General features: G+C 43.2%; 1 protein-coding gene across 3 annotated transcripts in view; it reads left to right on the plus strand.

The window, feature by feature from the left end:
* The first annotated feature begins 352 nt into the window (after positions 1 to 352).
* DGKG (diacylglycerol kinase gamma) overlaps positions 353 to 24,422 on the plus strand; it is a 172,756-nt gene continuing 148,686 nt past the window's right edge. For all 3 annotated transcript variants that reach the window (XR_005530140.1, XR_005530141.1, XM_039241717.1), the window contains exons 1-4: positions 353 to 419; positions 12,611 to 12,687; positions 20,220 to 20,382; positions 20,961 to 21,023. Coding sequence is in view for 1 of the 3 variants with exons in the window: in XM_039241717.1 (XP_039097648.1) it covers positions 353 to 419; positions 12,611 to 12,687; positions 20,220 to 20,382; positions 20,961 to 21,023 (370 nt within the window). In the remaining 2 variants the exon portion in view is untranslated. The remainder of the gene's footprint in view (positions 420 to 12,610; positions 12,688 to 20,219; positions 20,383 to 20,960; positions 21,024 to 24,422) is intronic.

Here is a 24,422-nt window from a genome sequence, read left to right on the forward strand (position 1 = left end):
CTGCCTTCCGCAGGTCTTACCCCAGAGAACAGCTGGGGATTTCTTTTATAAGATAGGATGACTTACGTACTCACTCCCATTCACGATGTCTTTTCTACATCTGCCCAGGAGAAGCAAGGATTTCTGAATGCCTTGACTACGGATAGAAGCATGCTGTTGGAAGAGTAGCACAGGCCTTCTCTCATCTGCTCAAACGTGCCCACTACTGCCGTAGACACGTGGATCTTCTGTGTTTCCTGAAGAACCTGTCCACCGCGTACCTTCAGTGAGCCAGGCCCCGGGCTGGGCCTCAGCTTCACCTTGGTGAACAAAACTCCGTCCCTGGCCTCAAGCACTCATCCCCAGGTTAAAGATGAGTGAAGAACGGTGGGTCTCCCTTACTCCAGAAGAATTTGACCAGCTCCAGAAATACTCAGAATGTGAGTAAATGGATTGACCCACCTGGGGCAGGATTTCCTCTTGGGTTGGGGAGACCATTTCTGGAGAGCAGAGTGGAGTAATCAGTGCAAAGCCTCAGAGAATGAGGGTGGGCTGGACAGATTATATTTCCTTATAAACACAGAATCGGTGTCTTTAAACATAAAAACAATTATCTTTACACTCTATAAATGATACATGCTCACCAGAGAAATTTGGCATATACAGGGGAAAAAATAAAGAGTAGGTTAAAAAACACAACCAAACTCTATGAGCATTTTGGAACACTCCCCTCCTGTGCATATTACTTTACATGGTTGTAAAGTTCCTGAGTGTACAGTACCTTTTTTTTAGCCTGCATTTTCTGCCTAATATAATACTGTATTTTCTCAAGTGATTAAAACCTGTTTATAGTATAATTTTTGAAAGGCTGCAGGCTTTACGGTTACAGTGTTACTCAATCATTGGCTTTAATGTACTCTTGTGTTTGGACCCAAGGCTTTTTTTCAGTAAGATGAAGAATTCTCATGTGTGTCTCTTTCTTGACTTTGTTCTGAATCAGCCTTGCAACTGGGGTTCTAGAGGTTTCCCATTAGTTACACCCAGGAACGATTGCAATGCAGCAAGTTACAGTGATGGTGAGGCTCATACTCAGCAAGGTACAGTGGTGGTGAGGCTCATACTCATGCAAGGTACGGTGGTGATGAGGCTCATACTCACGCAAGGTATGGTGGCGGTGAGGCTCATACTCACATATGGGCTGTGCCCTCCAAAGGCCACTCCTAATCCTGACAGAACAGGCATTTGCTGAGGCTGGAGCACCAACTGACCACTGTGCTCTGTACACACATGGCCACTATGGTGATTATGCAGTGGCACCAGCTTCTTATGGAGCCCTTTGCTTTGCAGAACTCTCAGCTGCGCTCCCTGCCCTGCCCCTTTGTTCTAATCACCTCTCCCTTCACATTAATTAATTGTACTGGGTGCTTTTGTAAGTCACTAGGCCAATGGCAGGTTGGCCTGTCCCACAGAGCTTTCCCAGGTAGCCCTCGAACGCCCTTTTGGCAGCCTGCCCCCCCCTCACAGGGCAAGCAGCCCTTGCCCACAGCACTGGTCTGGGAGCCTAAGTGTGCCAGCTCTGGCTCTTGGTCTCTCTATTGTGACAGCCCTTAACCTCCAAAGCCTGTATGCTCTTCTGAAAAATGAGAGGGTTGGACTAGATGATCTCTCTCTGTTGTTCCTCTGAGGCCTGACACCCATGACTCTGTTCTCCATGGTCAACCGAGGCCCCATGGGACTGCTGGTCAGTCTCCCTCCTGACTCCCTGGAGTTCCTGGCCTCTTGTCTGACCTTGATGGATTTAGAGAAACTCCGTAATGTATTGACAAGGGGCCAGTCATCCCCTTCCAGAGTAAATTCCATTTAATTCAGCATGTTCTGTAGGTCAGCAAAGTATCAGCGCTGTCAGGGATGAAAAAGAAGCGTAAAGAAAAGGCTTGCTTTTGAGGAATCAGAATCTTGTTAGAGAATCAGAACTGTGCTCCTAACACAAACAGAGAGCAGGTTTAGGGCAGCAGGCACATACCTCTGCTGAAGAGCTGGCTGAACTGACTGTATAAATGAGAAGGGAATTTAAAGCTAGGGGAAACTGGTATGGGGGAGTGTATTAGTTTGCTAGGCTGCTGTGACAAAGCACCACAATCTGGGTGGCTTAGGATGACAGAACGTGTCTAATGGCTCCGGAGGCTACAAGTGCTATCCGCAGGGTTGATTCCTCCTGAGGGCTGTGAGGGAAGAATGTGTTCTAGGCTTCTTTCCTTGGCTTGCAGAAGGCTGTCTTCTCGCTGTTTCTCCATGATGTTCTCCCTGTGTATGTGTCTCCATATCCAAATTTCCCTTTTTTATGGGCACAGTCACCTTGGATTAGACCTGCCCCATTCCAGTATGACTTCATCTGAACATCTGTAATGACCCTATTTCCAAATAAGGTCACATTTTGAGCTGCTGGGGGTCAAGACTTCAACATGTGAATTTGCGGGGAGGGGATACAATTTAACTCACAACAGAGGATTTAGCTGGGTGGACTCTGTGGAGGATATAAGTTTTAAAATGTGAGTAGTAGATGGTGGGGGAGGGGGGGTGGAAACAAAGGAAATAGAGCGGGAGAGGCACAAAGAGAGAAGGTGTGTATGGGTGGTAAGGAGAACTTTTGGGCCACATGGAGAGAAGGAGAGGAGGGTGGGGAGGGGGCCATAGGAGGGATGGGGATAGCAGAGGGCCTTGGGTCAGAGTGTGGGTTTTGAACCAAGGTGGCAACATTTATAGCATGAATCTGGCGGCTATGTGAGGGGTGGCCTGAATATAGAATCTTCCAGATCAGGGAGGTAGAGGAGAGTCCTCTGGACGAAATCTCTTCTGAACTGAGGAGTGGGGCTAGGGTGGTGAATGTGACAATGAACAAACGCTGATCCGTAGAAAGCTGTGGTGGAAAGTATCACCAAAATTCACAGAATGGGAAGCTAGCCAAGATACCCCTGAAGACTGTGAATCTGTGGAAAATGCCAGCATTCGCATTCAAGGCTAGTGGGGACAGTTTGGGAGTGTGACTTGGGGATGGTGATGACACATCCACTTTTGCATTCGTACATGCCAGGCTGAACCAGCAGTGGGTGAGACACAATCCTGGCCCTCAAAAAGCTCCCAGGCTAGGAGGGAAAGACAGGTATGCCTGGAACAAGGATGTTCAGTATGGCAGGTGCTGGCTCAGTATGGGCACAGAGGAGGCCACTTAGCCTAGCCTGGTGGGAGGCTTCCTGATGCAGAAGGGAGGAGGGGAGAGCACTGCAGGCAGGGGAAGTGGCTTGGGAAGGCAGGGAGGAGGTAAAGTCATTGTGGGACCTTCAGGGAGCTGTGGGCAGGTTACATACTGGGAACCTAGAGCACACGGTGGTGTTTGTGGTGAGAGGGGATTTGAGACAAGAATTGAAAGGATAAGACCCCATTGTGGAGGGCACTGCTTTCCAAATACAGTGTCCTGTGGGCCTGGGAGGGGAGGTGGTGGGAAGCGAGTGGGAAGGAGGGCTGCGCGACAGCTCTGACTTGGAGTCATTGTGTGGAGGCAGCAAGGAAAGATCAGCAACGGGAGTGAAGGCACTTCAAAGAGCAAGCACATGAGGAGAGAGGTGAGAAGGTGGGAAACAGGGCCATGGGTCTGCCTGTAACCAGGGCTCGGAGGAGGGAAAGGAGTCAGAAGAAGACAGAAGAACTGGAAAGATGACCAGGGGAAAAGAGTAATTGGTGGAGGGAGCTGAGGGACAGAGGGGTCCACATGTGTCAGAGAAGTAGGGGAGGCAGGGGGTAAAAAGAAACCAGAGTGTTTAGTAGGAGGGGGTTCCTTGTGGTTTGGGTTCCCCCCTCCCCCCAACCATCGCTTTGTCCTTCTCTGACCCGTCCTCATTTGGTCTTGTGCCGGGACTGGACAAGGTGCTCGTGCACTGTTCTAACAGGAGAGGGGAAAAAGCCACAGTTCTTGGAAAATGATTAATCCTCAGAGGAAACCCTGAAAAAGGCACTTCTACCAATTTTAGATACATGCCGGTGTTCAGACAGATCACATCGCCATAGCAACTGCTCTTCTATAACTACATAAACAGGAGCTTTGCAGTAGTGGAATATCTGAAGTGCATAGCCTGAGAATTGAGAACTTTCCCCAGTAGGGTTACCAGGTAGGAGAGGCCAAGAATTTCAGGAGAAGAGGCTCTTGGTGTATTCTGTTTATATAACGTAAACCCTGTGCCATCTCTGGTGGCCTTCTTCTGGGGATGAAGCCAGGTTACAACTGCCCTTGGAGATGTACATATTTATTTTACGTGTACACAGGCACACACATACATAGTTGATATATATATGGTAAGATTAATGTGAGTCAATAGTGTAAAGTGCCTGTAAAAAAATAATAATGTGATGTTAAGGATATTTGTGTTGGAAAATAAAAACAAATATAAAAATGAAAAACAGAAGGATGAAATTTAAAGCTACCCATGATTCTGTCTCCCAGTGATAACCACCACTAGTGTGTGTGTGTGTGTGTGTGTGTGTGTGTGTGTGTGTGTGTGTAAAACAGACATGCTAGCCGATTTCATATGCTCTTCTCCTCACCCTAACAATTATCAATCCAATTCAGTTATCTACTGCTACATCAAAACAACTTCAAAATTTGGTGGGTCGAAGCAGCCATTTTGTTTTTGCCCATGATTCTGTGGCTCAGGAATCTGGGCAGGGCACAGCTGGGGTAGCTAGTCCCTGCTCCCTGATGTTTGGGGCTTCAAGGGGGATGCCTCACATGATCCAGCAGGGCTTATTCACTCCCATGCTGTTATCTCAGTGTTCCTCCATGGGATTTCTTTCTCCAAGTGCTTTGTCCTCTCCCAGGGCCTCGCCATGTGGCCTATCTTTCCAGCAGGCTGGCCTGGACTTCTTCCATGTGGCCCAGGACTCTGAGAGCATAAAAGTTGGTCTCCTTATGGGGCGCCTGGGTGGCTTAGTCGGTTAAGCGTTCGACTTTCGCTTAGGTCATGATCTCGCGGTTCGTGGGTACGAGCCCCGCGTCGGGCTCTGTGCTGACAGCCAGCTCGGAGCCTGGAGCCTGCTTCAGATTCTGTGTCTCCCTCTCTCTCTGACCCTCCCCTGCTCATGCTGTCTCTCTCTCTCTCTCTCTCTCTCCTAGAAATAAATAGAACATTAAAAATTTATTTAAAAAAAAAAGTTGGTTTCCTTAACACCTGGACTCCGAGGTCCTAGAACAGAACTATCTCCACATTCCATTGGTCAGAGCAGTCCCAGGCCTGGCCCAGACGCAATGGGACTGGGAATTGGACTGCACGCCTCATGGGAGAGTGGCTCCCACAGGAGCAGGGAGATCGTTAGACACTAGCTAGCACACAGTATGCCATGGGGTGTTCCTGTATTGTTCAGTACTTTCCAGAAACATGGTTTTCAGGGGTTGCAGAGATTTCTTTTGATACATTATTTTATTTAATCAAACCACTGATTGTGAATTTAGGATGTATTAATAGACTCATAGTTTCTAGTAAGGCAAACTGATATCCACATTCTATCCTACCCTGATCAGACCTCTTTGAGAGCTGAATTTAAGCCTGGGCACCACAGTTTACAATGGATACATGGATGAACCGGAACTTGTTTGAGAAGTGGAGCCATCATGGTGAGGGGCCTCCCAGCAGGGTTATGAAGAAATGCCTGAAGGTACTATGCCTATCTGCAGGAGAAGGGAAGAAATAAACAAAAAGTGCTATTGTGGGGAGGAGGTGTTGTGTTAGTTTTGAATGGTTTCCGAAGGTAGCCCTAGGACCAGTGGGAAGAAATGATCAAAGAAAGACTTAAAGCAAAGAATTTATTGATGTCTAATGGTCAAACCTGCCAAGATGAAATAGAATTGACTTAAAAGCAATTGGGTTGCCTTTCCCTGGATGTCCACTTGATTAAATGACCACCATTAGCCCTTCTAATACTTAGTTTCCATGTTGAAACAGTTTTCTTTTCAACCTCAGAGGGCATGAGCACGTGGGAGGCTTCCTACTGACAGTCCCCTAACAACTTCAAATAGAGATAATAAAGGGCTTGTTGTCCTTTTAATCCTGGTATTTGGGGAAAGGCAATTATTTTTCCATGATTTGTCAAGGACAGAAACTATCAGCTTTTTCAGAAAGGGGGAAAAAGGAAAAAAAATGAGACAGCATCCACTTTAACTTTTAATTCTTATAAGAATTAAAAGCATATAAGAAAACATACCAAACATTTTAGTCATCAGCCCATAGTTGCTAGATTTTGTAGACTTTTTATACCTGGGGGAAATTTTAAAATTTGACACACACACACATATATATATATGTATATGTCAAACTATAATAGAGTAAAATTTTACAGTACATTTAAAGGAAAAAAAGACATTTAAAGAGAATGAATCAGTAAATTGTGCTCTTCAGAAATACATTTTATTAGAATCAGATCAATTCAAAGTTTCTGACTTTAAGATGTAGGTAAATTATAGCTCAAAATTCAAACCTGTCAGTGTTAATATGGGAGTCAGAGAAAATGTTTAGGGCTGGTTTATAGAACAATGTAAGGCTCTAAGTAAGCTTCATTGACACCTTACTATTTATATGGGCTACAGAAGTGAGAGTTAATCAAATGTTCATGGAGTCCTGGGCCTATAGAGGGTCATGCCTCACTGCTTCCATCTTGAAAGGAAAACTATAGCTATTTCTCACCCACATCTCTTGCAGCATATCTGGCCTTCTTTTCATCATGATGACTGAAACTCTACCCACAAGCAGTCACAGAATTATGGATAGGGAGAGTCTAATGTGGAACAATGGTTCTCAGATTCGAATATGCACCTGAATCTCCTGGAGATCTTGTTGCAGTGCCAATTCTGACTCCGTAGGTCTACGATAGTTCAGACGTGCTGAGTTTCTGACAAGTTTCCAGGTGATGCTGATGCTGCAGGGACCATACTCTTAGTACCTTTAGTTGAGAAGGTACAGGTTGTCAGATCCATTTCTCCACCTTCATTTGGGCTATGACTGATGAGGCCAAATTACTTGGAGAAAAAGTGGGAAGTTTTGCTAGTGATATCAATTTTACTTATGCATCTGAGCCATACAACCCATTCAGATCACTTATGATGAGTCAGAAAATCTCAGTATCCTAAAGCTGGTTTTCTTATATCAGCCCAAATTCCCTCTGCTTCAATGTGAGGTTTTTTTCTCTTATTCTATACATAGCACTGTAGCAGAGCTGTCAGTCACTTCCACGGGTTCCCCTCAGTAGCTGGCTTGGTGGGCCTCAGGGGTCCTCAGCCTGGAAGATACTTGGGAGACTTTGAACTAGTCCAATGCTCTGCCCACACATACCCCCACCCCAGGATCCAGACATCAGTCGTGTTTAAAGTTCCCCCAGGCGATTCCACCATGCTGCCAAGGCTGACAACAATTGGTCTCGATTTTCTCAATATTCCCCTGGAAATATGGGGTGTATGGGACAAGCACAATAACCCTAATTCCCTTCCTAGTACCCCTTTGTTCCATAAATCTTTACTGAACATTGATTTTCTGCCAGGCAGTGGGCTCTATGCTGGGCAGAAACAGTGCACAGGAAAAGTGTAGCTGGGAGATTATGTCAGTGCTTAGGAAGCTGGGCTTCTTATGTATGCTTCTCACATTCTGCTTTGGGGTCTGATTCCTCTTGGCTGAAAAGGTGAGCCTTTTGATGCAGTTCTCCTGGATATGACATCTCTGTTCTGAAATCATCCTCTGTCTTTCCAGAACCCTTGGGAAACTCCACTCTTGCTTTTGTTCATCTCACTGTGTTCTCGACTCCTTAGAAAATGTATTCATACGTCCCTGCCTTCTCCAAAAGAAGGGAAATCTAGGGTTTTTTTTATCCCCCTTTTCATTTGCCAGCTTTCCCTTTTCCCTTCTCTGTGTCTTTCCTTCCCGGGGTTGACTCATGTTTGGTCTTCTGAATCTATGGAATATATTCCTCTGGGCTCGGCATTATGTTTTTGTCTATGTTGTGACAGGCAAGCCTGACTAGTCAACCACAAATATACAAGAATATTGCTTAAGGCCTGCTCATCAAAAGCGAGGTCCATGCACCTGCATAACTAGTGTCACCTAGGGTATTATTTGAAATGCATAATTTTGGGCCTGACTCAGACCTACTGTATCAGAATCTGCATTTAAAGCTGATCCCCAGGCAGTTCCGATGAATGTTCAGTTTGAGATGCTCTTAAGGAACATTGAGAATGGAAAGTTATTATGCACCTTAGAATTTCACTCTCATCTATGGGTTTTCGGATTCACAGTTGAAAATGTTGATTCATAGTTATCTCAAACTGTAATGGTCTGACTGGTTCTCAAATACTCAGTGTTCCTAAAGAGAGAGAGGGTCCATAAACTTTGGGTCTGGGTCAGGCAGCACAGCTGATGTTCTCCTGTAAACACTGAAGTTCCTAATTTGTCTGCTTATTCAGTTGGAGGGCATCCCTCTCCCACACAAATGTGGCAGTGAAGGTGCCTGTGAGTTGGGCCAAATTTTCTCCTTAAAAAGGCTTCAAATGTGCTCAAACACTAGGAACAAGTGTTTGGTTATCGTCCCAGAATTCCTGGCACATAAAGCATGAAGAGACAATTTTGGATTGAAACTTCTTAGGGTAGTTGTTACTACTAGCGACCTTGATCGCAGAAAAGAGCCTTCTTAACCCCTGATTTGGGGTAAAACATGATGATGATGGGTTAATATAAAATGTATCCCTAGCATGCCACGAAGCTGAAGAAGCTGACCTGTTGGGTAAAGTTCTTTAGTGTTGTCCACTTAAACAATGGAGAAGGTCTGCCAAGCATGGTGATTTCAGACTTAGCAGAGTTATAAACTTTTTTTTCCCTTTTGCAATAGTTATCCAATGAGTTTAGCTGCTTCTTAAGGTAATTGTCATTTCTAACAATAAAATTACATTAATGGAGCAAGTTCTTAACCTTAACTGTACATTTGAACCTGCAGGAAGCTTTAAAATATATTGATTCCTCAGTTTGCAAAGAATGCTGATTTAATTGGTCTGAGCTGAGGCCTGGGTTTCAATGTATATAGGGCTCCTCAGGTGATTCTCACATGTAGCCAGGTTTGCTGGGTGCTGTCATAGAGGGAGGAGGGCCTTATTTTCTGATTTACCAGTGTTCATGTAGCCAGTAAATCTAATAGATGAGTCACATTACCAGATATGCTAAAAATCAGAGTCACCCACTCACTAGCTGTGTGCCCTTGAAAGAGCCATTTAAATTTTTTAAGCCTCAGTTTTTTCTTGTCTAAAATAAGGACCATTACTATGTTAGAGGATAGTTGTGGAGATTTAAATAAAACACATAAGATGACTACAGCAGTGCCTAGCATGCAGTAAGCACTCAACAAAATAGGAGTTCTTGCAAAGAATTGTGGACATGGCCCTTTTATAGACACTTAGGAATAGAACTGGATCTCCTCTGAGTCAGGTGGTAGTGTTACCTACTGTACAGGCTTTGACAGGGAGCTTTTTCCTGAGGTTGTGCATTTGGACCCACAGATGGCACCTACACTAAGATCAAGGAAGGCTCTGAAGAGGTCCCTCATTGTTCTTAGCTGTCTTCAGACGAAACAGAATGGAGCAGTGGCCATTTAGTCCTCAGGCAAATAGAAACTCAGCCCAGAAACCCATGGAGAATAAGACTAATAAAATATCAAAGGACATCCCAGGAGAAAGTAATGGGTCTCAACTTTGAGAATTAGATTGTCTCCCTTTTTAAAAAAGGACAGGTGTTGACACTATGAGCTCATTAAAGCCAGTGAAAAAATTGAAGTAAATGTGTGGTGAATAACACCCCTCATGGAAATCTAGGAACCAGTAATCTCTTGGATTGTTGTTTTCTATTTAATTTTAGGCTATTGGTCAGAGATTTAAAAATAAATGCCTTCTCTATTTTTCTTTTTAAAACCTGTTTATTTGAATGTGAACAATATGATGGAAATACATGTATATATACATGTATGTGTGTGTATAGCACACATTTATACCATTCGTTTAAATATAAATCAGGATTTTGTAAATAGATCCATAGCACTTTAGAACCAAAGGACTTCTGCTAGGATGAACTGTGGAATCTCCAAAATGTGACAATAATAGCAAGAGTAGAAATTCAAGTGACATCATTCCCCTGGTTTTCAATCAAAATACTGGCTCTATACTACTCTTGCAGAAGCCACACCAAAGGTATCCATGCTTCCCAATTTGCACTTTTAAATGCAACCCAGATTTGGCCACTCTAGCTGACCTGAAAATCTCCCATTAAAACAGATTCTAAATTGTAGTCTTTTCTACATAATTGGGCTGCCCATAGGATGATTTGAATATAATTTATGTGTAATGTTAACTCAACTCTGGCTTAATTCTAAGCTCTCTTCCATTCTGTTGCCAGAGTGGCCTTTAGAAAACAAGAGACTTGGTTATGTCACTTCACTATTCAGAAAATCTTCAACAATTTCAAATCAATGTCCTTAGCTTGGCACTCAAAACTCCAACAAATCTTGCCCCAAATTACTCTCTGGTTCTGAGTTTTCCTACGTGTCTTGTGATACCCATCTCTGCATCTTTGTTCACCCTGTCCCTTCTTAAAATACCCTTTTCACTTCATGTCTGCCTTTCAATCTCACTCATTCTTTACACCACACCTCAAATGCTGCCTACTGTATGGGACATCCCTGGTCCCCACCCAAACTTGCTGTTACCCTAATTTTACTTCTTTCCTGCTCATTCTGCTTCTGGGCTTTGTGCTTCCTAGAGCTTCATATTATTGCTACAGCATTAATTACACTTTTCCTTTGTTAACAAGTGTTTGGAAAGTAATAGTAAATAGTGCTTAAGGGCCCGTAATATAGACTTTGAGCCAAACTAGACCTGAACTAAAACCCTCTTAGGCAAGTCACTTAATTTTTCTGAATTTCAGCTTCTTTATGTGTAAACTGAAGAAAATTTAACCAAATGTGCATGCATTGGCAGGGGAGAATATGAGAATGAGAATGTGCAGTAAAGGCTCCAATAAGAGGTAGCTATCATTACCACAATTATTCAGATCATCTTCCCAGCTAGTTCATCAGCAGTACCTTGCAACATCTCACCCTCCATAGCATTTTCTGAATTGAATGGAAGCAGCCCAAATTGATGACATCTGCTGCCTGGATCTCACTGAGCTATTAGTTTTTCAACATCTGTTTTGAATTTCAGGAAGAAATGTCCATTTTTAGGCAACATCAACATTTTCTTGTGGCATTTCAGTATTTCTTGGTCCTGAAATGATTATAACTTGTGCTTGATTGAATCCAAGTCAGCAGAGCCATGGAGAACAGCCCAGACCATGAGCATATCTACTTTATATAGGCCTATGAGAGTGTAGCCCTCTGCACAAAGAAACTGAACACCAAGGAACATTATGTCAGTTTTTAATGACATTGCCCTTTGCTCAGATGATCAAATTGTGGCAGTAATGGAGCTTGGGAAGCTCTTCACTATCCATAATACTGCAAGACAAGGAAAGCACAGAGACTGTAGTTTTCTCTGATGTTCTGAGTTTCTGGTAACTACAAAGGTTACACTCAGGATGTGTTTATAATGACAATTATTGACTATTTTTTCTAGACTATCTATTTCCTAATAAAACCCAAAAGAAGAAACAGCCAACATTTTCTCTGAGAGTTTCCAAATTATTTCCTATGGAAAGTAGAAATTTCTAAATCACCGTGCTTCATGAATCCCGAGTCTCTGTTTCAGCACCAAGGACAGAGCATCACTGGGCTTAATGCCCATTCATCCTCTTTAATCAAGAAAATTTTAAATGTTTTAAAATTTCTGCTCAGATTTTATGCAATAATCTAGTATATTGGTTTTCTGAACGTTAGTTACGTGTCAAACATTGTGTGATGTAGAAAGACTCACTAGCCAAGTACAGCTCTCAAGGTAGAACTGAGACAGGAGATGTGTTAAGAAAGGCAGGTTAATAAATATTAGAACAGTATATGACAAGTACTATTACAGAGTTATGTACAAGTCATGTGGGAGCCTGGAGAGGGAATAATCAACTTTAACTGATAAAAGAAGACTTTACAAAGGAGTTGACATTTAAGCTGGGTACCAAGAATTGAGTGAAGTTTACAGTATAGAGAAAAGACTCCAAGAATGAATGAGTAAATAATAGTGTATTCAGGGATTTCTGGAAATGTGGTTTTATGTATTTGAAAGTGGGATGAGTGGAAGGTAAAAGTAAGAGATAAAGAATAGGCTAAGGCAGGTCACCACATACTTGTATGCCAAGCTAAGGGAGTTAAGCTTTATCCTGGGAAAATTGAGAGTCACTGAAGTGTGTTGAACAAGAACATGATATGATCACATTTGTGTTTTAGAAAGATAGTTCATGCAGCAGGAGAGAGACTATACTGAAAAAAAGAAGAGGGCAGAAATGCAGATAAGGGTGACATTTTTCCATATAGTCTTGGGAATGAGGGATTGCTCCATCATAACCAAGGTTAGACAGAGAGAATTTACTTGGCCCAGATCCCAATATTTCATATGTGGATTATGTCTCTCCAGATTCTTCCAAGAAGATAAAGGATGTCTTGGCTGAGTTTAATGAGGGTGGGAGCCTCAAACAATATGATCCGCATGAGGTAAGAATGTTTGCATTTCAAGCTTTTAGCCCTAGTTTCCAACCCTTCTATAATTTGTTCCCCTCTTAGAAGTTTAGCTCATCTTGAAGGACTTGCTTATCAACATACTTTCTCCTAAATCTCAAGTGAGGTATTGGTGCTCCCTGGAATTATGTTTGCCAAGTTTAGTCACCATCTCACTGACCTAGAAGACTACCTTATACCTTCTTCTCTCTCTTCAAATCTTTCTGCCTTCCTGTCTTCATTCTCAGTTATCAACCATGCTTTCTACTTCACTGAAAAAATAGAAATAATCAGAAGAGATCTTCTATGAGATCCTCACCCACCTGTAACTAGGGATGTTTCTCCTGTTTTCTCCTGTAACTAGGGATGAACTCTCCATGTTCCTAGTTAAGTTCCACCCCTCTATGTATATACTCATTGCTTTCTCTGTTTGTGTATCTCCTTCACATTGGCTTTCCCCTATTTGTTGGGTTTTTCCCATCAACATAAAAACTGACTGTTATTTGTCCAATGTTAAAAATATTCTTCTGACTCCAGTTCTCTCTCCAGTTACCTCATTTCTTTCCTGTCCTTTATAGAAAACTGCTCAAAGATTTTTCTATAGTCACTTACTCCAATTTCTCTTCTTCCCACTTTTTGAAATCCCTTCAATCAGAGCATAACCCCCACTCCTCCACTAAAACCACTACTGAAGATAGTGAAGGATCTCCATGTGGCCAAAACTCAATAGTCATTTTATTCAACAGCATTAGACACAGTTGATCACATCCTCCTCCACTTTCTTCACTTGGATTTTAGGACACTACACTCTTTGTGGTTTTCCTTTTAACCCCTGGACTTAGCATTTCCACTTAACAATCAAAAGAGTATCTCAGACTAAAATGAGCTAAACTGAGCCTGTTGATATTCCCCTGTAAAGCCGATTTTTCCAACAATTTTCCCCATTTCAGTAAATAACCCCATTCTTCAAGCTCTTCAGTTTAAAACTATAGAGTCATCATTGACTTTTCCTCTCAATCCAACATCCAGTTCATCAGCAAACCCTAACTTAGGCCTTCAAAATATATCCAAAATCGAGTCACATCTCACCACTTACCTTTTGCCCAGATTATTATAACAGTCACCTAACTAGGCTCCCTGTTTCTGGTCTGGACCTTTAAAGTCTATTCTTTGCACACATCTTGAGCAGTCTGTTAAAACTTAAGTCAGATCATCTCACTGCTCTGACCCTCATGGTCCCCCCCCCCCCCCCCCCCCCCCCGCCTCGACTCAGAGTTAAAATCAAAGTCATTACCATCTAACCTTATCTCTTGCTACTCTCCTCATTCATTTACAGCCCACATTAGCCTCTTTGATGCTGTCAAATAAGCCAAGGTTGCTCTAACCTCAGTACCTTTGTGTTTGCCTTTTCCTTTTCCTGGAATGTTTCTCCCTCAGTATCCACAGGGTGAAAGGTGAAATAATATTTCACCTTTTGGAGCCTCAGTTTCCTTATCTCTGAACTGAAGATAACAACAACCAAAGACGTTGAAGTTTACAGATGAGTAGATTGAATGGGATACTTTTTGCAAAATGTCTAACACTTTATGGGACACTTAAAAAATGGTACCTACTATTATTTCCTTTCTGGTTCCTTTCCCCAGAATGTTTTAAACTCAACTTCCTTTTCCCTGTTCCTGGGTCCTTCTATGAGGGCTAATTGCTGAAAAATGACTGATGAACAGGAGAAACTTGAGATGATGCTGGTCACTTGTTTATTTGTATTGTCATCCTTTCAACAAATCTTGAGTCAGCCCCTTCTCTGCTGGACACTGGCAGTGAATCAACAAAGTACAAGTCCTCAAGGTACACCTGAGTGGGGGCTTTGGATAAAATGCTCCAATCATTAGGAGAATGAAGCAAGAGGAAGGTTGCCAGTACAGGACCCAGACTGAGAATGAACCCTTTCAAAGAACATTCCTGAGGAGAAGCCATGCAGAGAAGATGGCGGAGCCAGCAAAGAACTTCTTGCCCCTCCCACTACCCCATCCAAAACACCGGAACAAAGAAGGGTGGGGGATGCTAATGAGCCCGTCAGCCTTGAGGCTGAAGAGTGGGAGGGCAACAATGTGGTCAGGGCCACTGAGGGTGTGAAGGCCATGGGGAGCTTTCAGAAGAAGAGAGCAGCTTGGCTGTGAGGAGTCTGCTGCCACCCCCGCCTCCATCATGCTGGCCCCCACTTTTTGAATGCCTGGCACTGTGGTGTCCCAGGGAAGCTCTGCCGCTCTGATTTTATTCTCTCTCACAGTGCAGCTGGCTTCTAGTAGGTGTAATGTCCCGGCACGGGGTTGGGGAAACAAAAAGAATTTAATTTCTCTAGAGCTTGATGGCTTACTGCTGCTAAAATGTCTCAAGGAGGAATGAGTCAGTTGTGGGAAGGGGCAGATGGCTACAGAAGCAAGGCGAGGAATAAAAGCTTGCAGAGTGAGGGGCACCTGGCAGGCTCAGTTGGTTAAGCATCGGACTCTTGATTTCAGCTTGGGTCATGATCTCACAGTTTGTGGGATCGAGCCCCTTTGTCGGCTCAGAGGCTGCTTGGGATTCTCTCTCTCCCTCTTTCTCTGCCCCTCCCCTGCTCTCTCTCTCTCTCTCAAAATAAATAAACATTTTTTTTTAAAGTTTGCAGAGTGGAGCACTGCATCTGGCCATAACAACAATGCCCTTACCCATCAGCCCACCTGGCAGAAGACAGCCAGAAAGTGGACAAGAACACAGTGGAACAGAAGAGGGAAGGTGGCTTTGGTGGCCCTATGATCTTAGACTAAGAGATAAGTAAACATAAAGCCCAGCTCAGTCACTTGCTTTATGACTTTGAGCAAGTTATTTATGTTTTCAGAATCTTTTTCATCCACCAAATGGCAGTAATAGTCCCACCTCACACTGTTGTTGTAAGACTGAAGAACATGTACATAAACTGCCCAATGCACAGTAAGCTGTCCATATAGTTCCCTCCCTTCTTAACCTGTATAAGAATTAGCACTTTAAACAGATTGCAGAAACAGCCATTGTCCAGCTGTTTCCTATGTGGAAGTTGCAGTTTCTGGGGTAAAAAACAGGCCTGTGCCATGGCAGTGGCTAGCATGTTACTCCAGAGCTCAGAGAATTGCTAATATGCCTCATAGTATTTGTTTATCTGGTTTTGCCATAGTAAACTACTTTGTACCTATCACACATTCAGAGCAGCTACTCTGAGCCTGGCTTGTGCTTATAAAGAACTTACTCTGTCACAACCCAGATATAACTTGGAGAGTGGCACACAGTCACATTTCTTTGCCTACTGTACTTGAGGTTCCTGGAGAGAGTGGCAGGGAGCCATATGTTAACCCTGGGACCCAGAACAGATATGGTAAAGAGAGCACTAGACTAGGAGTCATAAGATTGGGCTTCTGGTTTTCCTCTGCTGCTAGGTGGCTGGGGCAAGTCACTGAACTTTCAGAGCATCAGTGACATGAGGAGATCTAGGCTATTCTGATATGAATGACCTTTGTTTCTGGGCTTATTCTGTGCCATCCTGTTGCTCAGAATATGGTCATGAATGGTTGGACATTGTTTTCTAAATTATCATAAGTTTGTCAGTTCTTTTCCTATGGCAGTCACCACTATTGATCCTCTATTGGAATTATTTTAATACCTGAGTCTCTTGAAGGTATAGACCCATGTGTATTTCTTAGATATGTCCCCTAAGGTGTTTCTTGTACCGAGGAGGCTCAGTACATATATACTGACTGAATCAAACCCACAATAATCGATGACAGCCAAGTGTGCCAGTGAAAAACCCAATATGCACTACAATACCTATCAGGAAACACTATTATAGGTGGTGTGGAAGATACTTAGATGAAATAAGATATTTCACTACCTTCCTAGAGCTCTAGATCTAATTGAGGAACTAAGAGTACATATGTCACAAACAACTATATATTAATAGAAAGCAGCAGATAGGAACTGAAGTGGAAAAGTGCATAAATTCAGGTACAGGAAATCTTACTAGGCTTCCCGAAAGAGGCCACATATGGATTGGACCTTAAAGGATAACTAGAATTTTAACAGGTAGAGAAGGAAGCAGTTTATGTGGTATGCATGGAGGCTTGATCAGGAAAGAACATGGAGATCAGCACGGATAGAATGTGGAGGTACACATAGGGAATTATAGGAGAACAGACCAGAATGATCTCAGTACTTGAAGTAGCTACAAATTTAGGTTGGAGTGGGATTATGGGAGGGTTATGAATCCCAGAGGACTCAAGGAGTACACAGGATGATCTATTGGAATGTGGGAACACTACAAATCAGACCTTCTATTTATATAAATTTTTATCGCATCTAACTTCTGTTTTCTAATTTATTCTCTTGTGTATATTTTATAATGTATTAGAGGAACACAATAGCACATGTATATAATTTATAAGTAAAGATAAATGGGAATGCATGCTTAAATGTTATAGAAGGGAACATGATTTTAAAACTGATCTCACCCCTCCTGTGGGCAATTAGAAGCCATGGAAAGTTTTAGAGCAGAGAAGCAATCTGATAAGAATTGTGCTTTAAGAAGATCAGTCTGGCAAGGATGGATGAGAAGAGATGACTGACAAATGGGGTAGAGGCAAGGAAGCCTTTGAGAAGTGCTATAGTGGACCAGGTAGGATGCAAGAAACAGAAGTCTAAAATGAGGAACATTGGGCCTTCAATGGCCTTCTGGTCAGGGTGGTAGCAGATGGACAGTGGACACACAGGAAAGACTGAATGTGACAGACATTACAAAAGAACAAGGAACAGAAGGAAGGGACAAGACCTAATCTCAGATGACTGGAGGTTCAAAGCTGAGCCTAGAATATTGGGAGAATAATGGTGTCATTGACATTAACAGAAACAGCAAGGATAGGAAGAGGAGCTAGTTCAGGGAGGAGGATAATAAAAGTTTAGAAATTGAGACCTTTTAGTTCATTTTCCCCAATTTGCCGTCAAAGAAACTGAGGTTCACAAGCAGAGGAAATGTGGTAGAGCTGAGACCAGTCATGGGGTCTCCTAAATCTCACACTGATCTTGTTTGATGATCTTTCAGCTTTGGTTTTTTAAGAGCATCATGTTAGGCTTTGTTTAGCTAAACTGTCTTTTCCAGACATAGTATAGTATAGTCTTTTTTCCAGAACTATTTTATGCTGATAGTTCTCCGTTTGATGCTAACCAAAAAAGATTAACAGGATACTTTGGAGCTCAAAACTACAGTTGACCCTTGAGTAACATGGGGGTTAGGGTCACTGACCCCCAGCACAGTTGAAAATCCATGTATAACTTTCGACTCCCCGAAAGCTTAACTGCAAATAGCCTCCTGTTGACTGGAAGCCCCACTTTTAACATAAACAGTAGATTAACACACATTTTCTATGTTATTTGTATTATATATACTGTACTGTATTCTACAATAAAGGAAACTAGAGAACACAGAAAGTCATTAAGGAAATCATAAGCAAGAGAAAAGACATTTATAGTATTGTTCTGTATTAATTGAAACAATTCTACATGTAAGTGGCCTTGCACAGTTCAAACCTGTGTTGTTCAAGGGTCAACTGGATGTTGTAAACAGTACTTGTCGATTAAAATCGTGTGACGGTAAAGACAGTGCAAAGAGACCCTTTTAAAATAAGGACAGTAACATCAGCAATTAGTCAAAGTAGAGAATGAAGAGAACCAAAATAGCACAACACCACAGAAAACAGAAGGTTTCAAGAAAAGAGGATGGAATGCTACAGAGAAGCCGAAGACAAGCAAGTCTGAAAAGAGACAACTGAACCTATGACCTTCAGGACAGTGGGCTCAGAGGTGATGGGCCAGAAGCCAGAGCACATGGGACTAAGGAGGTGACAAGGTTGGTGTGGTCTGGCTGGAGGATGCTGAAGGGGAAGGGAAGGACAGGCTAGAAACGCCAGTAACATTTCTTTGGAGCAGCGCCCTTGAACACGCTTGCAGGTAGAGAAACAGATGCTGGGAGATGCCTTCAGATGCAGAGAGGGTGGAATCAAGGGTCAGAGTGGGTGGGTTCCACTTGGAAAGTAGGAGGAAAGGATTATGCCATCAGAGACTGGTGAAAAAGAGGAAGATGTGTGAGGAAGAGACATTCTGAGGTGACGAGGCTGTGGAGATGGAGAAGGACAGAAAAAGTATCAAAGAGAGACACAGAGACTCAGGGGCAGAAAAGACAAGAGAGATAGAGACTGATTGGTGGTTGTCAGAAAAACGTGAGTCCACCATTTGGTTCGAGATCCCATAACCTCCTAAGAGTCTAAGTTATCCTCTCTGTTCAACCAAATCAGGCTTCCTCCACTCTGCAAAAGAGACGTATAGGACAACCCCACCTGGGGCAGGTAGAAAATGCTATGTGAGCACCCTGCCATTGGGACCAGGGCATCGCTTGTTTTTAGGGCCAAAACTTTGTATCCCAAAACTGATTGTAAAAATTCAAACTGGCTTGTGGTTCTGGAAAGGCTCCCAGATTTTCTAGAAGAGACAAGGGGTTAAATGCTATCAACATTTTGGAAGGAGAACAAAATAGGCTCCCAGAAAGGGATTTTATTCTCATGGCTGTTGTTATTTACAAAAGCCTGCACAGCACATCTTCGAGTAGAGCTTCCTCAGTGATTTCCAGGGCATCTGCCGATTCGATGAAGAATCTGATGCCATCAGAGCACGAGCCAGTGATGACTCACTGCAAACTGTCTTTGTTGAGTGTTTGCTGAGTACAGCAGCCCTTTCTGGCATGGCTGCTCCAAGCCTGGGACCATAAGCCAGGCAGTAGTGGGAGAGAGCTTCTAGTTTTTGGCACGTTTCTTGATTCTACCTTCTGTCCTTGGCTTTCTGCTCTTCTCCTAGTGCCTAAAACCTTCACAAGGACATGTTTAGAGAGCAGCTGAGCCAGACACATACCCTCTCCTGTTATCTTGAGGTTCCTCCAGTGAAGGTCAGTTATAAAAGTAATGAAGGATTGAGCCTGTCTTTTCCTATTTTCTGAGACCCAAATACTCAGGAATCCCATCCCTCATAACACAAGCAGAAATGGAGACACTGCAGAAGACCCATCTTTCTACCATGTTTTCAGCTACATCCTTCTTCATCTTAACTAGGATCCAGGGCACTGACCAAGTCCTGCTCATTAGAGAGCAGTCTGGTTGTGGGCAGAACCCTCCATGCCCAGTGCTTGCTGCCCATCACCCCCTTTCTAACTAGTTTTAGACACGCCTTGTTATAGAAGCCTCCTGTGAGTACCAACATGCAACCATCAGTGTTTTCTCTTTCTTGTAGCCAGTTGCCTGCTCCCCGTGCCTGTCATTCTCCGCCACCTCCTGGCCTTTTCATTCCAGCATTCACCCAACACCACACTTCTTTCTGCTCTGCTTTCATTTCTCTCACCTGCCAGCCCCCCAGTTTCTCTTCTCTCCTTTTTCTCTGTCCCTTTGCTTCTCGGCACTGACTTTTCCCTCTTTGTTCTTCCTCAGCCAATTAGCTATGATGTCTTCAAGCTGTTCATGAGGGCATACCTGGAGGTGGACCTTCCTCAGCCACTGAGCACGCACCTCTTCCTGGCCTTCAGCCAGAAGCCCAGACAGGAGACCCCTGACCACCCAACGGAGGGGGCCGGCAATGAGGCCAGTGGCCCAGGTACACAGACCAACATTCCCCAAGATGGAAGGGAGATGTTGCACCTGTAATGCGCTTGCCACAGCCCCAGGCGGCACTCTTGGGGGTCCCCTGTGCAGAGTAACTTCCTTACAGGGTGGAAATGAGAGCTAGGGGACCAGGACTCCTTTCCCCATAGGGAAACCATGTCTGATGGCTCTCAAAGGAATAAAGAGGAGCAGAATTCCTGCACCCAGGCTCAGAAGGAAGGTTGGGCAGGAGGGAAGAGGAGGCATAAAATAATATGTGGCAGGGGGTAGAGAGCCTTCTGCAAAGTCTGCGAGAAGCATTTAGATGGAACACATTCAGCTCAAGTACCCAGGCTGGAAGAGCCCAGGCGTGTCAGAGGCCAGAGGAAGGTAAGTTGTGGTCACTATTTTCTTGGAGTTTGGGCTATAATGAGGGAGACACAGTCAACCCCAGCCAATCACTATGAACCTAGCTGATACTCAGAGACACACAAGTCAAGTGATGCAGGCCCCGTGAGAAGGCTCCCTACCTGCCTCTCTAAGAAGCTGGAGAAAGTAAGCTGGTTCTTAAATCTTCTTTTTACTCCCCAGATGCCAACATACAGACTGTGGATAATGGTGCCAAAGCAGATGAGGCCTGTGCCCCTGATACAGGTAAGTCTCTCTAATATAAGATTTGCGGTGTTGAAGGGGAGTGGGGAATGCCTCATTCTTAGGAGGAGGGGGAAATCTAACGAGCAGTAAGTCTCCATGTCATTGTGTGTCCTTTGAGCAGATCTTTGGGGCCTCCACCACTCAAATGTGCTGGGATTCTGAGGCTTGATGGGGGTCCTTCCTTCACATGCCCTGAAACAGGGCAGCTCATTAGATATTTACTTCTGATGGGTCTTCCTGGCCAGAAATGGGAGCCTTCTCAGGAGAAAGGGTACAATGAGGGTGTGTGTGTGTGTGTGTGTGTGTGTGTGTGTGTGTGTGAGTGACAGAGAGGCAGAGCATATATATAAAGAGGTGGCTGTAGGGCTGAGGTACAGATGACTGTACCAGTGGATGGTGGAAGGTGGGTAAGAACGTGCCCAGAGGTACAAAACTGTATCAAGCTGTACTATAAGAAATGATAAAGAACATCTTTTTAGTAGAATTATTCCATATAGGAACCTGGGTTCACACATGAGAATGAAGAGCACTGAAACTGGTAACCACATGGGTAAATATAAAGAATATTTTTCTTACTAGTTAAATTTCCTTAAAAGATAATTCACTATTGAAGCAAAAACTAAAGTGACATTGTGTTGTGCAGTTTATAATTTAACTTCCAGAGAAAACAAACGTATGACCATAGCACAAAGACCTGGAGGGGAGAATTGGAGGTATTTGTGCGCACCGGTTTAAGTAAGTCAGAAGGAGGAACAAGGGGAAGCCGGCTAAAATTATTTTGATCTATTTCCCAGGGATGTGGTAGGATGAGAGAATTTCAAGCAGATATTAGATGTAGTTCTCATCTTTTTTCCAGTCATGGCAAAAAGGACAACTAGAAGGATTAAGAATTTTTCAGTGTGTAACCGAAGGACTGGTGAGATCAAAAATTTACTCTGGATGAAAAGCAGAACATGGGTTGGGAAAAGAGAGTTGCCGTTGGACCATAAGCTCAGCAAATTCCAGTCTTCTCCTAGAGCTTCACAAAGCCAGGATGACAAGCATCGGTGCCTTCCCGAGGCCTTCAGGGACAGCATCAGGGCAAGACTACCAAGTATGGCTCACCCACCCTCCCTTCCCAGCATCTCACCCAGCCACACTAGGTTCATGGCCCATTCCCAGCATCTCACCTAGCCACGCTAGGTTCATGGCCCCTAAGTAAAATGGATTTAAGTTAGAAATAAGTCTTAAATCTTATGTAGAATAGCAGGGGCATGGTATGATATAGATTATTCTCATGATAGGAAGAGAAGGGTGAAACTGAAAATCTTGGGATTCTAAACTCTGAGCAAGAAAAACAACCATGAAAAGCATTTGGACCCAAATCTTTACCCAGAGGCTTTCTTAGTCCAAGTATCTGAACTTCAAGACGAACCTGAGAGAAATTATACTTCATTTCCTGAGATTCCAAATTGTCAGGACAGGATTTGTTTTAGTGGCTGAGGTTTCTGAGGAACAAAGAAAGGACGTTTTAGAGCTACTGTCATTATATGATATTTGAGAAAAGGTGATGATAATGGAATTTAACTGGCTTATTTGACCACCACCGTGTTTATTTGCAACATTTGTATCATTCAGGGTCTGAGAGCAACTTCCAGAGATTTCCTCCTGGAGAAATGATTTATGATGTACCACTTTCCTTATTTATGGAGACTATCCTGTGGTCAAATAATAAGGGGTAATAATCTGACTACTGGCCCAGGGAGGTATATAGCATTTTTTTATCTTCTTTAGTGACTTGAGATTTAAAATAGAAAATCCGTTTCCTATGGGACTGCTTTCTGTGGATGTCTTAATTAGATGCCCCTGTTCACGAGAAACAGGAATGTAGGGACAGACAGATACCACAGAGAGAAGCTTCTGCCAGTAAGGAAGAGCCAAGTTCTGCTCTCACCTTAGATCAGGCCATCTGTTGAAAATCCCAGCCTTTTCCTTTTGCCGGAGCAGAAGCCAGAGGAAACTAAATTCTCATTTGATATGGCCTATTTAGGCCTATCAGAGCGATATCCAAGCTCGGATCTAGAACAACCCACTTTGAGTTATTCATTTCCAAAGCCAGGTGGATGAATGGTTGGGTCTGTAAACACAGCAGAGAGGGTCTTTTACTGAGTCCAGACATGGGCTCAGAGCCTTAAGCAAACTGTCATTGTCAGGATGTCAGCTGGGAAAGCCTAAATGCACCTTTCCATGAATGGCCAGAACTAAATGGGATCAACAGTGTGAACTTTAGTCTCCTGGTTTTTAGTTCCTCAGGCTCCTGAGATGTTTCAGCAACTTAGAATATTGGACTTCCAAGGAAAGTCCTTCGATTTTTTTTCTTAGTTTTTCCCAATTATAAAAGTAACACATTCACATTATAAAAAAAATTGAAGAGTACAAAAAACAGAAGGAAATAACAAAATCACCCATAATTTACCAGTGCAATTACACACAAGCATGCACACACTTGTATTTTTTTCTATAATTTTTTACAAAATTGGAATCAGACTATAGATAGATAGGCAGATAGATAGACATAGACATAGACATAGTTATAGATATACTTTTGGATCCAGCTTTGTTTTTCACTTACCATTATACTCACAAACTTTTTTTTTTATCATTCAAGACTTTTAGTATATACCAATTTTAATATAAGTCCCTCTTTCAACAGATGCAAATCTGAGGTTGGATGTGGGGAGTAAGCCCACTTGTGCAAGGTCACACACCATTAGCACAAACCCAGAGTGAGAAACCTAGCCCTCTGCCTCTACCTTGGTGTTCTTTCCACTATGCCCAACTGGAAGGCAAAAAGGAATACAGAGATTAAGAGAAAAGGTGGAACAAGTCAAGTCTGCCTAGGAACCTCAAGCAACAGGGATTATGACATGGCACCAAACAGAACCTATGTAATCTGGAAGGGTGTTAGTCTTTTACTACTGATGGTCCCTGAGGGATGTACTTAGATGGCTGTGGGCTAGGGCTATTTCATATAAGGCAGCTCGAGGAGGAAAAACATGAGTAGGATTATGTGCCCCTCAGTCATTTTGCTTCCCAGCATTTCCATGACTGGGAAGAACAGTACACTTCAGTGTAGACTAGAACAATGGTTCAACCAATCACAGTTCTGGCAACCCAAGGATCTTTGTAAAAGGCTGTAGTAATGTTTCAAAACAGCTTTGGTGAGGTATAATTGGCCTAAAATGAACTGCACATGTTTCAAGTGTATAATCAGTAAGCTTTTACATATGTATACACCTATAAAAGCAGTACCACATCAGTATAATGAAGATACTCATCATCCCCAAAAGTTCCCTTTCTCCCACCCTCCCTAGCCACCCACGCCTATATCCATACAATCACTGATATGCTTGCTGTCAC

This window comes from Hyaena hyaena, unplaced genomic scaffold (assembly GCF_003009895.1).
Source record: "Hyaena hyaena isolate Hyena2069 unplaced genomic scaffold, ASM300989v1 scaffold_199, whole genome shotgun sequence".
In the NCBI taxonomy this organism is placed as follows: Eukaryota; Metazoa; Chordata; class Mammalia; order Carnivora; family Hyaenidae; genus Hyaena; species Hyaena hyaena.